General features: G+C 37.5%; 3 protein-coding genes across 3 annotated transcripts in view; all 3 read right to left on the bottom strand.

Annotated features, from left to right (window-relative positions):
* svilc (supervillin c) overlaps positions 1–5800 on the bottom strand; it is a 32408-nt gene extending 26608 nt beyond the window's left edge. The window contains exon 1 of the mRNA XM_081384789.1: positions 5695–5800. The gene's annotated coding sequence lies outside the window, so the exon portion shown is untranslated. The remainder of the gene's footprint in view (positions 1–5694) is intronic.
* A 903-nt stretch (positions 5801–6703) lies between these two features.
* cdk21 (cyclin-dependent kinase 21) lies at positions 6704–10596 on the bottom strand. The gene is made up of 7 exons (XM_081367836.1): positions 10334–10596; positions 9581–9713; positions 8964–9131; positions 8774–8883; positions 7925–7975; positions 7698–7830; positions 6704–7589 (listed from the first exon to the last, which is right to left on the bottom strand). The coding sequence occupies exons 1-7, from the start codon at positions 10567–10569 to the stop codon at positions 7497–7499; spliced, it is 924 nt and encodes a 307-aa protein (XP_081223962.1). The 5' UTR covers positions 10570–10596; the 3' UTR covers positions 6704–7496.
* A 1010-nt stretch (positions 10597–11606) lies between these two features.
* retsat.2 (retinol saturase, tandem duplicate 2) lies at positions 11607–18129 on the bottom strand. The gene is made up of 11 exons (XM_081376581.1): positions 17881–18129; positions 17313–17495; positions 16521–16762; positions 15575–15776; positions 15264–15461; positions 14960–15079; positions 14097–14235; positions 13866–13975; positions 13466–13632; positions 13225–13384; positions 11607–12340 (listed from the first exon to the last, which is right to left on the bottom strand). The coding sequence occupies exons 1-11, from the start codon at positions 18038–18040 to the stop codon at positions 12195–12197; spliced, it is 1827 nt and encodes a 608-aa protein (XP_081232707.1). The 5' UTR covers positions 18041–18129; the 3' UTR covers positions 11607–12194.
* Positions 18130–18411: the final 282 nt, after the last annotated feature.

Genomic DNA, 18411 nt, shown 5'->3' with positions numbered 1-18411 from the left:
TTAGACCAGCTTAAATTTGCCAGATTGTTTTGCTGTAATGAGTAAACTGAATAACGGTGTATCAGATATTTTCATCAGTCAGAAGTTTGCTGTTGGTAAGATTTTTGATGCATTTAAAATAAGTCTCCTGTGCTCATCAAGGCTGTACAAAATAAAAACGGTAATATTGTGAAGTATTTCTGTTTTAATATATTTTATAATGTAATTTATTCCTGTGATGTTAAAGCTGATTTTCAGCATCATTACTCCAGTCTTCAGTGTCACATGATCCTTCAGAAATCACTCTAATATGACGAGCTGGGCTCAAGAAACATTTCTTACTATCATCAGTGTATAAAACAGTGCTACAATATATTTTTATTTAGTAATTATAATATTTTACTACTAATTATCTTTTTGGATTTTTGCAGTTTGATTTGGCAAGAATCAAAAAATACTTTATTGGATATTGTTAATGATACAGTTCCATCTGTCAAATATATGTTGATGGTCAGAGGAACCTATTTTAAGGGAAAACTATAATTAGTATTATTGTTCATTTTACGTATCTCTGGGAACCCACAGAAACAGTAAAGACAGTCATTTCTGAACAACAGCATGAAGAACCTGAAGAACAAGTGGAGCTAATGCATCTGATCTGATACAGACACAGACTGTAAGCCATCATCTTGTTAGTCACACTCAGCTGTAATACATGAAATTACCCAAACAAGACCGGTCAGAACACGCCTTCCCAAATTATCATTCATGACTCTACAGATGTGGTTACCTAGTCGCCAAGTTGCCATAACAACACAATTACAGCTTTACTCATACATAAATAATGACATCATCATCTTATCACCCATACACAACATGGTGTGGTTGATGGCCTACCCATGGGAGCCCTCCAAGAGTGCTGCATCAAAGAGGAGTGTGTGTGTGTGTGTGTGTGTGCGTGCGTGAGTGTGCGTGCGTGAGTGTGTGTGTGTGTGTCCTGGTAAACCCTACATTATGGAAATGTATGTCCATAATGTCCCCCCAAAGATGGCAATAACTGAAATCCTTGTCCTTGTGGGGACATTTTTAAGTCTCCATGAGGAAAACAGCTTATAAATCATACTAAGTGATTTTTTTTGTTTTGTTTTTTTATGTAAAAATGCAGAGAGTTTTCTGTGAAGGATTTAGGGGGTTAGTGTATTAGTGTAAGGGGTCAGAATATACAGTTTGAGTTTGTACAGTATAAAAACCATTATGCCTATATGGAGAGTCCACACAAAGATAGCGAACCAGACGTGTGTGTGTGTGTGTGTCTGTGTGTGTGTGTGTGTGTGTGTGTGTGTGTGTGTGTGTGTGTGTGTGTGTGTGTGTGTGTGTGTGTGTGTGTGTATGTGTGTGTATTTGTAGGGGCTCCTCTCCTCCTAAATAAGCAAACTGTAAGCATCAGCATTCTGCCAGATCCGCTCACAACTGAAACACAATAGCCCTGATATAACAACAGAGCAAAGATCCAGCAGTACCACAGCAGAGAGAGGGACCACAACTTCACTCAGTGAGCCTTATTTGGTGTTTCAGGAGCCCAAAGCAGAGTTTGAGCTCTCAAATCTACAGCAATCATATCACGAGGAATGGAACTTACAAAATGGACCTACCAAGAACTCTAAGTAATGTCATCTACCAATACTGGAAATTACAGGCTGATACATTTAACTCTGTAATGTCACAAAGTTCAGAACAAGCCATTTCTGCAACTCAAGACTGCCTCATTTAGGGTTCCTCAGACTGTTATACTATACTAAACAGTTGGCCAATATAGAAATGAAGATAAATTATACACAAGTCAGTTCGATATTAGGTCATATTAGTTTAAACCTCTAAACCAGGGTTTCTCAAACTCGGTCCTGGAGGGCCACTGTCCTGCACAGTTTAGCTCCAACCCTGATCAAACACACCTAGCTGTGAGTTTCTAGTGATCCTGAAGACATTGATTAGCTTGCTCAGGTGTGTTTGATCAGGGTTGGAGCTAAACTGTGCAGGACAGTGGCCCTCCAGGACCGAGTTTGAGAAACCCTGCTCTAAATAGACTTTTAATGCAATAGTGAACAGGATCTTCAGCAGCAATGTCCTCTCTCTATAGGGAGCATGAGAGTCATGTCTCATCTGAGACTTTCCTGAGAGATTTAAGAAGCTTAGCCACGTCAAGATCCCGATACAAGTCTCAAATCAGGAGAGCAAACCGTATGTGACAAAATCAAAATGTGTGTGCTGATTTTAAACATCTAAAAATGTTTGCAGTGGTTATAAAAGTGCAATAAACTTATCACTGCAGGCCGTCTGTTTGGCGCCACTTTGATTTTACTTAAAACTTACATTTTATTTAGGCCTATTTTTGTTTGCTTAATATTTTGAAGACAAAAGCTACACAGCACCCAGCAGTAATCAACCAAACTAAGTGGTCACGCCAGAGACAGTATGACAGAGTCGGAGAGATGGAGAGATGGAGCGAGTCACGTGAAAGGGAGTTTGAGGATACGGGATGGAAAGGCACTGTAGTAGCTGGTTGACGTTTGGGATCAGTTAGACTCATCAGTCCTTAATCCGGTAACTCTATCCGACATGGACATGTGCTGAGCACGGATATATGCAAACAACCACACACACACATAGACGGCAACATTCACGATTCAGTAATGACTGAGGTATTCTCAGCACACGCTACTTATCTTGCTTAACAGCCGTTGGAATTGTACTACAGTTAGCTTATGGCAGGTGTGTTTTCTTGTGGCTGATCCACAACAATCCAGCTGCATTTAAATTAAGTCTCATAAGCTTGTGCCCGGAAAAACAAGTAATACAAGATGCATTTGAGATACACCAATTAAATCGTTTATTAGTTGCCAAAGGGATTGTACTCATGTTAAAAAGAAAAACAGAAGCAGGTGAAATACATGTAGTATGGAACACATATTCAGATGTGCCTTTTAAATTATTGTTTTATTCCTGGTTTTTGACGCAATAATTAACCAGTCAACAAAAATAAATATTTATGACTATCTATTATAATAATACTACTAATAATAATTTTATTATTGTTAATAACAATAATTGTAACTATTTTGTTTTGAGCTGACTAACTGTTAAAGTCAGCATGAAACGAACAAGAAGAAATGTAGGCCCTCACACCAACAGAGAAGGGGAAGTTATGTTGATTAAAAATTATGAGAGCATATGAATTTAAAAAAAAATGTACAGAGGAATCATTTATAATAAATACTGCAATATTCCATAAAAAAAAATAAGAATTGTCAACTTTGATTTCTTGGTGACTTTAGGCTTAAGTATCTTTCTGAGAATGAATGGATGTTATGTTAAACATTACATTTCTGCAAACACTACACTAATAACTTCACAGGAGCAAGAGTGTGTAACTGGCATGCAAAGCACGATGCAGCAGGTTACACCTTCAGAAAATGAATCATGTTAGAACTAGCAATGATGGCTTTCTGATAAGTTATGGGAGTAAAAAGGCAGAGACCATATGGTGTTAATAAACAACAATTCAATAAACAAGAATGTAGATTTTAAAACAAAACATTGTTTGTTTTTCCCTTTTCATTGAAAAAAATCATAAGAACTGATAAGAATGCAAATGTGTACCTTGAAATGCAATGTAAGTCGCTTTGGATAAAAGCGTCTGCCAAATGTATAAATGTAAATGTAAATTACATTCTAAAGTAAGAAAGAAATTACAGTAATAACGGAGAATAACAGTAAATTTTATAATGGATGCTTTTCTAAAATGAGACAGCTTCAATCGACATGTGGTCGATGCGACCTCTGGAGGGCGCAGCCTTCGAAATGAGTCACAGCATCAGTGTTTGTGAACAAATCGGTTGAGTAAATGATTCAATGAAAAATAGAAAATTATAAATTTACTCATTACTGTCATTTTTAACTACTAACCCAAAGATACAAAACTTACCAAGAACTTACCAAGCATGCAAAACCAGGTATTCTTAAGCATTTTAGGGTTGCATCTTGTGACACATCTTGTTTTTGGTTTGTTTAGATGTCTTTGGTCCAGTTGAGTTCATATTTCAGTCGAACTGCACCAGAGTTTGTTTGGTTTGTTGCACAGTGCACACCAAGGTTCGGATGGCAGCATTCACACTTAATTCAAATGAACCACACTAAGAGAGCGATCACACCAGAGCTCGTTTTAATTGAACCAAACCTGCCAAGTGTGAACGCACCCTTAAAATCTCCACCACTGACTGACTGAGAGCAACACAGACAAGCAGATACAAACAGATAATTAGAGTCACAAGATTTGCATGACTCTATTATAAAGACTCGGTTCGCTTTAAGGCACTCTTCTGCAAGACACGTCCAATTACATGTCATTTATATCCGTTACATCACGTTCATGGACTTACAGTTATAACCATTATGGGATTCCAGGACTTCTAGCCCCCATCCTGCGCTATGATCAGGTAATGCAATGTCAAGGTTATATTTAACACAGGCATGACAGGCATGGTAATAGTCTTAAGACAAGAGGTAAACAGTACAACAGCAAGATGTTTAAGACACTAACCAGGAACAGTCTGCATAAACATAATAAATAAACAAATAAATGGCAGCAGATGACAAATATGATTTAGCTTTTGACCTTGGTTGTACTCACATAACCCACGGGTCACACAAGCTAGACAAGTCATAACCCTCACATACACACACACACTCACTCATAATGTCAAGGCAGGGCACAAGGAAGAATTTCCAAGACACAATTAATGTCCATTTTCTTTTCCCATTATAATCATCATCCTTCACTGATTATCATGCACGCAACTTCAATAATAACCTGTAGCACTTTACCTAAAGCCTCTACATGTATTACAGATATTCAAAAGACTTTATAAGACACATTATAATGCAATGCATTTTTATAAATAGCCTAAATGCAAACACTGTAATAACCACATAATGTTGCTGAATGCTGATGATATGCTATAATTAAAGGTATAAATAATAAAATATTAAAATGTACTGTACTACTGTAAACTATGTATTTGGATACATTTATTCACAAGAATAAACAACTTGTCTGATTAAGATATAGCATTATGTATAACATTATATACTTATAAAGCATTATGAAAGCAGAATACATATACCTTTATAAGCATTTTAAAAAGTCAAATGTGGTACCATTTACTGCTCATCATAAAAGTTCTGATAAGAAAATGCAGGTGACCACAATATGAAAATAATGTGCCAAATGGACAATTGATTTTGCTATATTAACAAATGGCAAAGTCATTTGAATTTGCAGTAGCGTACATTTATTTGAGAGTTATTTAATTTGAGGTGTACAGGTGCGTTTGCTGCGCTGAAAATAGGTGCAAGCACGGTTGCAGATATGGGATAGTGGAGCAGATATATCACATTTCACTCACTTTATACAGTATAGATCCACTTAGTGAAAGCTCATTTGGACTCCTGCAAGCAAAACCCAGCGCGCCAGCTCATTACACAAGAAACAAGACACTTTTACAATGTTTAGCATCAACTGCCAAAACAACGTCGCTTTTAAGTACTTTACGAAATTAACTGAAAAGTTCGTTTAGTTTTACAACGAGGAAAATCTGACTGTTGTTATTCTTAAAACTCGTGATAAATGTAACGGCAGAAATGAATGACGGTACTTACTCGATCTGTGGATGGATCAGCTGTGCGTTTGGATCAACACTGACAGCTCCACACAGACACACACACACACACTGCCCTAATGGCCAATGAGAGAGTGTGAAATGCCTTTTAGGGTGTGAGTGGGGGGGGTCGGGTTAGGGAGAGAGAGAGAGAGAGAGAGAGAGAGAGAGAGAGAGAGATAAAAATACTCCCATGACTAGGGGGTAACATTCCATTGCAAGGGGGCACAGCTAATTTTATTAAAAAAAGCTACTTGGTCGAACTCATTTTTAAACTCATTGCTAATTTAAAGTATTACAAAAACACTTTTAAGAATTAAACGGTCCACATGCGCGCGGGTCGCCCCCTCATGGGCGTCGTAATGTTTACATCATGCAGTCGACGGAGAAAAATAGTAATGCTGTGGATTTGTTTAGAATGAGACAGAAAAAAAGGAACAAAAACAAAACACCTTTTGTCAGTAAACAAACTTCAAGATCCAGGCCAACAGGTGTCATAAGTGCAAAACCAGTAGTAGGCTATACGGACCAACGGGAGCCACAGTCTAAACATGAACCAATTTTGCACTTATAATTTTGTCCAAGGAAAAATATTCTTAGACTTGCTGATCCCTCTGCATTACATTTCTTGGGGATGGCAGATGTCATTCTATGGGACGGACAGAGTATAAAAAATAGGAAGTTCCAATGATCCAGTCATTTGCAAACCATGACTGCCTCCCAGTGGTCACCTTTCATAGCTGTAGGCATCTTAGCACTACTTTTCAGGTTTTGGAGTACGGAACACGTATATTTGCTTGACTTTATTTGAACATGTGACCTTGAAGGAATCCAAAAGTAATCAGATTACATTACTTTCATATTGTGGTGCTCAGATTACATTACTAAATACTTTTTATGAAGTAATTTGTAACTGTAAGGGAATGCATGTTAAAAGTAACCCTCTCAAACTCTGACTATTTGCATAAGATATTCTTGGCTGCTGATAGAGAAAAAAGGTGGCAAACAATGATGAAATTGCTGTTTTATTACTGAGGTGTCAGCATAAAGAAAATGGTAAAATGTGCATTCAATTACATATTTAATTGATTTGTATTCATAATAAAATCATAACTAAGCTTAAACATCACTAAGCTTAAATATCCCTCTCAGCCCGTTCAACAGCAAACAGGCACTGCTGGCTCGTGTTTGTGTTTACCTCAAATTCATCATGAACAAAAAACTTCAAACAATTTGCTGAGAACCTAAAACATCGTATGCCTTTAAAATGAAGGCAAAACAAACACAAAATGTTATAAAAACAGTACTATGAAAAAAAAGTCTTTAAAGTAGCACATTGAAACAATCTGGAAACATCAAACTTACCTGTTTAACAACAAATTGTGCTGCAACATACACAAAATTTCATTATTAGAGAGTTGTCACAAGTGAAAAAGACAAATTCTCATTCCTCACCTCCGTAAACACGTGAACAAGGTGGTGATGTACATATATATAAAAAAAGAAAAGTCAGGGCATGAGAGCTCCAAAAATAGCTTAATGTTTCATAAGGGCATTTGTTTGTTTTTAAACATCATCATTACAGAGTATCAGTAACTTATTCCATTTCCACCAAGAAGTTTTCATTTGAGAAATATAAATAAAAAATAAAATAAAATAAAAAAAGTGATCCAATGGTTAAGGTGTTTCACTTTACTCCATTATTTAAAAAATCAATCTAATCGCTCTTGTGGCAGAATAATTCTTGGTGCAGCTCAGACTGGATGGGAGGAGCCAGGATAATTATGTGACTCCGCCCACCTGTCACTCATCTTCACTGTTGCGGTTAGCCAGGAAAGGATGAGCCAAAGCTCTGCAGGCGGAAATGCGATGAGCTGGATTGAAAGCCAAAAATTGCTGCGTGGAGAGGGAAGTTTCAGACAAGAAAACAGTTATTTAAACGTGTATTTTGAGTAGCAGTCACTACAGTCTCTCTCCATATAGGAATCAATGAGCAGCGCTTACAGACAACAGGACATTCTCCTCATGGGCTAGGCTGGGCAGCAGTTGTGTTGTTGGCTTTGTCTCAACCCAGGCAGGGGTGTAGCAGACAGGGCTTTCTATGGGCCAGTCCTCCTCATCCGGCAAACCAATTACCCTGTGAGAGAGGGAACAAACAATTATCACAAAAGTGTGTAGTTCTTGGTTGCAGTTCATTTGAGAATTCAAAAGTATTTTTGTTTTTTACTCACTCAAAGATCTTCTGCAGCTGCTGGATTTCTGTGAATCCACAAAACAACGGCCTGCAGAAAAGTTGAGAAAGTTAAACCATCTCACAAACCTCAGAAATTGACAAGCTGTTTGTATTTTGGTGCAAATTCATCTAATTAGGTCTTATATTAGTGATTATTTGGCATTAGCATGACTGCACAAGGCAAAATAAAATATGACCTTGTAGCATGGCCACACGCAGGTTTATTTTGGGCGCAAAAAAAGACTACATTAAATACAGGTTCACAAGCTGTGCTGAATTATTGGGTGGAGAGGCTATGAAACCATCACAAAATAAACACTGTGAAGTTATCAACTATAAGGAAATAAAACCTATTGACCTATTTATGCAGTTCATGGTAATATTAATACTTCACGTTTTTGGTAACACTTTAGTTTAGGGTCCAATTCTCACTATGTTAACTAGTTGCTTATTAGCAAGCATGTTATTAGGATATTGACTGTTTATTAGTACTTATAAAGCCTTATTCTGCATGACCATATTCTACATTCCTAATCCTACCCAATACCTAAACTTAACAAGTACTTTACTAACTATTAACTATTTGGAGTTCACTGAGGCAAAAGTCATAGTTAACAGTTAGTTAATAGTGAGAATTGGACCCTAAACTAAAGTGTGACCTTATTTGATAAATAATCATTTTTGTTTGAAATTGAAATCTATTCTATTATCACTTTTGATCAATTTAATGTATCCTAGCTGAATAAAAGCAAAAAAACTGACCTCAAACTTGAATGGTAGTCTATGTCGAGTGGCGACTTGACGTCAAATTGTAAAAGAATATCTCTCTGAACTGTTTTGCTCTCACCTTAACAGAAAGAGCTCTGCAAAGATGCAGCCGGCACTCCACATATCCACTGAAGACATGTAACTGGACTGCAACAGGACCTCTGGAGCCCTGTACCACAGAGTGGCAACCTGCACAAACACACAATTACAAATCACATGCCAGAGCTCCCGACCACTCCAACATATTACTGTGAATGTGAGGTCCATACACATGGGGTGAGGGCGATATGGCATGTGTATATCCTGGCTAAACCAAAGTCTGCGATCTTGACCACCCCTCGACTGCTCACAAGCACATTGTCTGGCTTCAGGTCCCGGTGAATGACAGTGTTGGTATGGAGGAAGTCAAGTCCGCTGAGCAGCTGACGCATCACATCCTACATAGAGAGAGAGAGAGAAGGCCAATTCACACAAAGAACGATAACTATGAAGATAAATATAACAATAACTATATTAAAGTCCACACCAACACACAATATCATTCTGTTTATTGTAAGATGCAGTTTTGTCATCTGGCACTTTAAATGCTCTTTAAAACTGAGCTCTGATTGGCTATCAATGTTTTTATCGTACATCAGCTGAAAAAAAAAATCTGAAAGTTATAATTAGGGATATTTTTCTAATAAAAACGCATCGATTCGCTTCAGAAGGCCTTTATTAACCACCTGGAGCCGTATGGATTACTTTTATGATGGATGGATGAAGTGTTCAATAACTCTTTTATAGCTATACAAAAACTGATGTTCACAGAGAAAATATTTACTGCAGTACTATTACTAATTTATTCAAAATTGTCACTGCAAAATGAGAGGAGCAAAGTTCAAACCTTAATTTTGTCCCTGGCCAGGCCTTTTGCTGATGCTTTGCTGAGAAATGTGGTCAGATCTTGATCGATATATTCAAACACCAACATCAGGTCAAACTTCTGGTTCTGCCATCCAGCTGAAACATTCAGCAACCTAAAGAGAGAGAGAGAGAGAGAGAGAGAGAGAGAGAGAGAGAGAGAGAGAGAGAGAGAGACTTTTTTTGACTTTTAGGTCTTCTTTAATCATTCAATAAATACATAAGAGCCTTATTAAATAATCATAATAACAACATCAATTCAAAAACTTTTGTGCCTACTTACAGTACATTTATACATACATCAAGTTTTTTTTTTTTTTTTTTTTAAATATTAAACAGTAAACACTCATCAACATCAACATCACAAATACAATGATTTACAGCCCATTTACCTTTAAACATCTCCATATCATTGACCAATTTATAATATGTAAACTCAATTTTAATACGAGATTTTAATAACCCTTTTAAAACAGACACAACATCAGTTGACCCAGCATCGATCAAGCAATGTTTTCTTGATAACCATATCGCCAATTTTGCCTGACCAAAAAGAAAATTTAACAGAACATGTTCATCCCTCCTACTTTTAATATACTTTGGTCCATAAATAAAAAGTAGAGAGAGAGAGAGAGAGAGAGAGAGAGAGAGAGGTCACAGTGCTCAAACTGAAAACTCAACTCTACTTCTCAAACCTTCTTTGGTAGGCTATTTGACCGACCGTTTCCATACTCACTTGACTATGTTGGGGTGGTTGAAGTGCTCTATTTTTCGCAGAAGAGCCACTTCTCGTATAACGAACTGAGGGATGCCACACTCTGGGTCCTCGGGGAGGTTCAGTCTCTTCACCGCTATGAGACGCTGCTTGTCGCGCCTCTCTCTGGCTTTGTACACTTTCCCGTAGGAGCCCTGGCCGATTTCTGCCAGGAATTCATAATCTGATTCTGAGCTCTCCCAACAACTGTCATCCATGTTTGGATCAGAGCAATCTGTCAGTCCGTGTTACTGCAATTACAAAAGGCATTAAGTCATTAAGAAAGTCGGACCGAGCTTTGTTAAGACTTTCCATTTTACTGGTGTTCAAGCGATTCAAATTACTCGGCCTGTTAGTTAACCGTTTAAAATTAAATTGATAAACCGAATAAACAACAATTAGATAAACAGGCCTATAATAATCTTTATGAATATACTTGATTGAATTCCGGGGGGGAAATGTAAAGGACGACATTCCACTGGCATGTAAAATTAAATAAGTGTGTACATTGACTTACTGAGATTAAAATAAATTCGACTTTTCCAGTTTCCACAATCGTGTCGAATGACCCAAATGCCATCAGCGGTGACGCGATCTGAATTTCTCCTTAACATCATGATAAAATTGTTTATTGAAAATGATATCTTCTTTAATACCGCGGTAAGCGTGCAGGTTGTGTTGTTTGTTCATTGAAAACTGTACATAAAACGTTATAATTTACTGACTTACCTCTTCGGTCAATGGCATCCAAAGCCTTTAGCAGGAGAATCTACTATTTCGGATCACTGACACACACTGATCAATACGTTTTGTTTGCCATGATTTTAATAAAACCTCGCGACCTGCAGGGGTGTGAGATTTATATCGGGACCACCAGCCAATGAACAGCTGTAGAATTCGGATGGATTTTCCCCATTTCACTAAACTATTTAAGAAAAACTATTTTCTCAGGTGAAAAGATATATACACTTATGCACTGAATGTCGATAAAAATCGTATATCGTAGGCTATAAATATAAATAAAAAACCTGCATATTTAATACCTTTAACTTATACCATGCAAATTACTTTAGACACAGACTTTAGGCTTGTTAAAGATTATCTCTTTTTTTTCTTGCAGGGTCCTGATGATTAATCCGACGATACAACAATTTCAGAAAAAAATGCATTTATCAATATCTGCCATTTTGAGACTTGCAGCCACACTGCCCCCTTGATGTAAAACCACATCCATTTCACACAGTGGTTTGTTGTTCAAATCAACATATTTATTCCGGATTCCGGACAAGCATCCGTTGTATATTAATTAGCACATTTAAACAATATCACTGCAACTTAAAAGGTAGCAAAATACACAGGTAAATATAAATGTGCACATTCCATCATCAGACAGCTTCTCAAATATATCATTTGCATAAACCCTTTATACAGACCTAGAGTCCTAGATCCACAATCATTCATTCTATCTAAGTGCAACTAAGACTTAAGTTTACAGTTAGTTACAAAAACCCAAATTACAAAGTGCATCTGTCTTCTGCTTTTCACACACATACAAAAAGGTTAATGGGTTTAGTAAAATGTCATTATAACAGCAGCACTGTTTTTACAAAACCCTTGATTAAGTGCATTATTTCACAGGTTATAATTTGACTGAATCTGACTTGTTTCCCTTTAAAAGTAGATTTGAAATTATAGCCGTGTTTTAAACCAGTAAGGCACTTGATTAACTGCATTATTGTTAGGTTGTGCAGAGGTTAATTTTTTAATTATATTATATAAAATATATATATATCAGATTTATACACACACACAAATGATTATGTAGATTATGTGTTACAGACACTTATTCTTTCTTCTTGTTGTTGCAATTCTTGGCTTTTCTGGTGAGACTGATGGCATCCAGATGAAGATTACGTTTCAGGATGACAGAACCACACGTCAGCGCTCCTGCCAACGCTCCAGCAAAACCACACATCATCATATCCTGACCTGTAAGCGAAGTGCAGATTTGAAAGAGAAAGGGGACAAACCAGAGATCTCAGAACCATCACTGAAATGCACCTTACGTATTCTTCATTTTAAACAGCAAATACAAAAATGCAAGGCATGGCCCATGTCTCAAAATATACTTCTGGATGGTACACATATGGACTTGCATGTATTAAGGCAGGGTTTCCCAAACAAGGGTTCGTTCGTGAGCTTTTCGTTCGTTCATGAAAAGCTAAGCAATATGATTTAGAGTGATGATTATCAAATAAAAGCCTGAAATTTAATTAAATAACTGTAATGTCTGATGCACTGAGTCTGCGTGTATCAGAGTGAAAGAAATAATTTAATTCTTAATAATATATTTTTTTACAGTACAAATATAATTCATTTTTTTAGTTAGCATTAAAACATACTGTTACTTATGAGTTTGTTTCCGCCACAGAATTAAAAAAAAAACATAATTGCGAGTTTATATCTCACAAATCTGAGAAAAAGTCAGAATTGCGAGTTATAAACACAATTGCGATAAATAAAGTCAGAATTGCGAGATAAGCACTTGCAATTGCGAGAAAAAGTCAGAATTGTGAGTTTTCTATTCTGACTTTTTATCTTAGAATTGTGAGATATAAACTCTGTATTACAGGGAAAAAAACAAAGATGAACAGATGAAAACAAACAAACAATTGCCTTATTTTTGATCACATTATTATCATGAACATCAGAGAATCATGAACATGACAACTCGTAAATCAATAATTAAAGTGTTAATTTAAAATCTCAAGGGGTACTTCAAGTAAATATTTCACATCTAAGCGGTTCGGCTGACAAAAAAAGTTTATGAAACCCTGCATTAAGCCAAACCAGGCAGAATCAGACGCACCCACCTGTGAGGAAGAGGTTTTTAACGGGTGTCTGTGGTCTGATGATGGCATTCAGCTCAGGGCTAAAGCGAGGAATTCCGTGATCAGCACCATAGATCTCCCCTTTAGGAGCGCCTATGTAATGCTGATTTGTGATTGGGGTGCCTGCATCCACAAATTCAATCTGCAGATAGAGACAGACAAAAACAGTGCATAATACAAATGAAATCAAAAAAGACAAAGACTGTGTTTGTAGAGTTCATACCCTGTCCTTGATCTTAGGAAAGATCTCAGTCACTGCTTCTAATATGTTATTGATGAACGCCTGCTTCAGCTCCTTATAATCTGTGCTTCTGTTCTTGATTTTGTCATCTTTCCACTCTTCAAACCATTCATAGTTAGCAAAGCTAACAACAGTCAAGGTGGATTTACCTGTAGGCGAAACATATTTGGATTTTGATGATGCATCAAGCAGAATTGTCAGTTACTTTATTGGAGAACCTGTAGTAACTGATTTGATTACATCACATTCGTACGCTCGTGTGGTAAAATGCGGACAAGCTCAAAACACTTTGCATCTCATTTACACATTCATGTAGCTCTGTCCACTTGTGATCCGATCAACAAAACTATTAATTCCAGATGTGAACTTTTTTTCTCTCTACCTGGTTTTCTTTCTGGCCAGGTTGGGTCTTTGGCTGAAGGCGAGGCCACAAAAATCATAGGGTTACTTTTAGAAGATTCTTCCCTGCTCCCTTTCATGTAACCCTCCACCCTGGAAGAATAGCAGACATTAGCACATAACGAGAACAGTGCTGATTTTACAGTAGACAATGATTGAGGAGCACACAACATTTTGATTGCATCCTTTTTAGGATAGGTAGGTTCACACTCACAGCTCATCCAAATTGTTCTCAGGGAAGATAATGAAATTGTCTGCTTTTAGGTCCAGCTCCTCCTTTGTCCCATCCACGCCAATAAAAATACTGAGACCCCCATCTCCGTGCTGCACCATACTCAGCTGTTTCTGGATCGCTGCACAGTACCATCACAAAAAGACCACACAGTACGCTCACATTAAAAGGAATACTTAACAAACGTCACAGCAAAGAGGTTTCAACTTTACTGATGGCATAGCATTAGGTCTCATGTTTTAATTTCAAATATATGCCTTATTTTATTTGAAATGTTAGCACTGCTAATAATAATGTAGTTGATAGTTTTTTTGAGACTGTATTGCAATGCCTAACATTGATGAATCTTTCCCATAAATAAAGCCCATAAATGTTTAAAATATGTAAAACAAAAAATGTATTAATACATTGATTTAATAATTCTATATTGCAATACTAACATTTAGGTTACATAAATAAGTCCAAGCATTACAGTACAACAACAACCACAACATATTATTATTAATCAATAATATAATATATTATTTTATAGATGTACCATTCTTTCTATTTTAAACTTAAAAATTTATCTGATTATTGATGAATGATTAATAATAATAATATAAAAATGTTGTTTTTGTTGTACTGCAATGCTAACATTGATGGATCTTTCACGTAAATAAAATATAAAGTTTAACAATTTAATACAAAAAGGTATTGTGATACTGATTGATATAATTATGATGATAATAATAATAAATAATGATAATAATTATGATAATATTAATAACAATCTACAATGTGCAGGAAATCCAGTAGCTCTCTGAGAACCTTCATCTTTAATAACAGAATAAACTCTCTCTCACCAGGCATACTCTGCACATCTTTAGGCAGGAGATGCTGGTATGTATTAAAGATTCCAGCATCTGAAATCACCATGGGAGCGTGTATGTGCACCTCCTCCTGCCCCTTCAGAACACTCACACCTGCAGAAATGCCAACAGAACAATCCAGTCATTAAATCCACTGTAAAAATGCATGTCTCATTTAAATCGAATCAACTGTAAAACGTATAATTCACAGCCAGGGAAATGTACAGTACAAAACAATGCTGCAAGAAGCTAAAAGCTTCTGTATATTCTCATAAAAGAGTTGTGTGGGACGTGTTACCAATAGCCTCTTTAGCGTCATTGAGGAGTATGCGGTTGACAGGTGCTCTAACAAGCACAGCACCTCCTGCCTTCTCAATGATGGGGATCATGTGGTAGGCGATCTCACTAGCACCACCCTGTGGGTACCAGGCACCATTCATGAAGTGGCACACAAGCAAAGAGTGCATGGAAAAGCTTGCTTCTTTGGGCATTTTACCTGTTTACCAAACACAAAAACCAAAGAAGGTCAGTGGCTGAGAGCTTTATGCACCCAAACCAATACAACAACAAACTGATATCTTAATTTCCCATCAGGCATGATTTTCTTACCGTAGGTCCCAAAGATGTAGCACAACACAGCTCTCAGGTCCTTATTCTGTGTGAGCTCATTCACCACATCTGTCAGGCTGCGGGACGCATATCGGAAAAAGGTAGAGAGGTGTTTGGCCAGGCCTGTGTACACCAGGAACTTTGCAAGAGGAATTGGGAGGAGCTTCAGCAGACCCACGAACCATACGCCCCTCCCAACTTTCTGACAGGAGTATTAAAAATCAGGGTTAGTTTGTGTTTTACTCCATGAAGTCTAATCAATTTCTAAGTCAAATGACACGTAGGATAGTGCATTAACAATCTTTAGTGCCTGTCTGTGGCTGTGATTGTGGGGTAAAGGTCATGCAAACTGATACATACAGTCATAAAGACATTTCTTCTTTAACTTCAAAGGGCATTAAAATACCCTAGATTATTAGAGCACGGAATGGCTTCAACTAAAAGTGTGGGGTCAGTAAGACCTTTCTTTCTTTTGGAAAGAAATTAATACTTTTATTCAGCAAGTATGCTTTAAATTGATCAAAATTGACAGTAAAGCAATTATAATGTAACAAAAGATTTCTATTTCAGATAAATGCTTTTCTTTTGAACTTTTAGATATGGTTTACACCAAAATACAAAGCATTGATTATAGTAAGAAATGTTTCTTGAGCGCCAAATCAACATATTGAATGATTTCTGATGGATCATGTGACACTGAAGACTGGAGTAATTATGCTGAAAATTCAGCTTTTGAATCACAGGAATTTTACACAACTGTATTTTTGACCAAATAAATGCAGTCATGGTGAGCATAGGAGACTTCTTTCAAAAACCTTTGAACAGTAGTGTATGTATTAGAATAAAAAACAGCTTCCATATGACCAGCATATCCACTGATACCTGATAGACAACCCCTGTATTTTAATATCTAAACCACCTACTAAACACTATACTTGTTTCTCACCATGCAAAGTCTCACATATTCCTCAATGGCCTTTTCCTCCCCTGGGAAGCACTTCTTCAGTTCGTCCATATAGCGTTTCCGTCCACTGTAGATGGGGTATATGCGCCGATTTTCTGGTGGACCCAGGACCACTTTATCAAAGGGGTTATCCAGCGGCTCCCACTGCAGCTGCCCATTGGTCAACTGGTCTATCACACAGCGAAGTTGCCTGTGATGCTGCAGTTCCCCAATATAGTGGATACCTGAGGCAGGGGAAAGGCATATTCTAGTCAGAATGTGAGTCTGATACTGCTTCATAAGGCTTTGATTATGGGGCGTGTCTCAACCGAACCAGGAAAAAAAAAAAACTCTGCACTACGCATTTATCTGACTTATTTGTGTGAACTCGTTAAATCTCATATACGCATTTATTCTATCTGACTTATTTGTAAGTGTGAACTCGTGAAATCTCAATTCTCCAGCTGCAGTCGTCTTTGTTGTAAACTAATTCAACCCAAGGTTCCACTCTTTGATGACGTGGGTGATTACGTAACGATCATCTGTCCATCATCGATTAAAGCCCGCCCTGGCAATTTGATTGGCTCGGCCTTCTGGGAGCCGAGCATAATTACTCAATGGATCGAGTCCAGACCAAACTTCCCGACCAAAAAATGTTGTGGACGGGGTTCGGGCTGGCACCCAGGCTATATCTGGCTATGATAATTGGTTTAATAAGACTCGATAAATGTGCTTATCTTTGACAAAGCCTCTTTTATAGGGTTTATCAGGATGAGGTACAAAATTCATTCTCACCAACATCAAACTCAAAGCCTTGCTCTGTGAAGGTGTGACAGCATCCTCCAGCCCGGTCATGTTGCTCCAGAACCAGAACCTTCTTACCAACTTTAGCCAACAGGACAGCAATTGCCAATCCACCAATCCCACTGCCAACCACTATTGCATCCAAATCCTGGGGGACCTTACTGGCCAGGAAGCCTGGATGTGGAAACAAATGTGGAGTTAGACTATTTTAAGGATTTTTAGTGATAAGCAAAAGCAAATCATTTGATGCAGGAAAAAGGTTTTGTTAAGCTGTCATAGATAGATAGATAGATAGATAGATAGATAGATAGATAGATAGATAGATAGATAGATAGATAGATAGATAGATAGATAGATAGATAGATGCAAAGGGTCAGTAAAAGGTAGGCTAATTAATTTAAAGTACACATTTAAGACGCATTTTACAATAACTTACTGTTAAGCATAACTCAATCGTATGGTCGTATTGTCAATCAAAACCGTATTATCTAGTCAGCAATATTAACACTTCAATAGACAGTACAGTAGTACGTAAGTTGACATTCGTACGTTAACTGACCTTGTTTCAGGACTTTGTTCTTCAGCTTACGGTCAAACACCATGGGCTTCAACGGCTCGCGCGTATCGATACCGAAAGGGTTCGGCCCAGGCGTTCTCAACAAATATTTGAAGACAATGGCCACTAAAGCCAAAGAGATTAAGACGACAGCAATCCACATGTTGTGAGGTGCAAAATGTTGTTAGCCTATGTGCTGCTGACAAGTACAGCCATAACGTTACTGAACACTTCCTCACCACTTCAGGGTGTGCTTTAGTGCTTTCACGTCACTTTCCCAGTAGCATCTCCTTCCCGCCGGAAGGGGGCTTCAGCCTCAGCCGGACTGAGTTGTAAAAGTGCTGCTGCGTGGCTGTATATGACTTGGGAAACTGCGAAAACGCGAGTAAAACGAAGGATTGTTATGGTGCCTTCACGTGCTATGGTAATTATGGTAAATACCAAAAGCCAACATGGAAAATGCACATGAACACCCCCTCATGTGGTATTTTCCACTGGGCAACTCGTAGAATATTTTGATGCACGAGTTGCCGA

The sequence above is a fragment of the Scardinius erythrophthalmus genome, assembly GCF_964197995.2.
Source record: "Scardinius erythrophthalmus genome assembly, chromosome: 1".
NCBI lineage: Eukaryota > Metazoa > Chordata > Actinopteri > Cypriniformes > Leuciscidae > Scardinius > Scardinius erythrophthalmus.
This window is presented reverse-complemented; position numbering and strand designations above follow the sequence as displayed.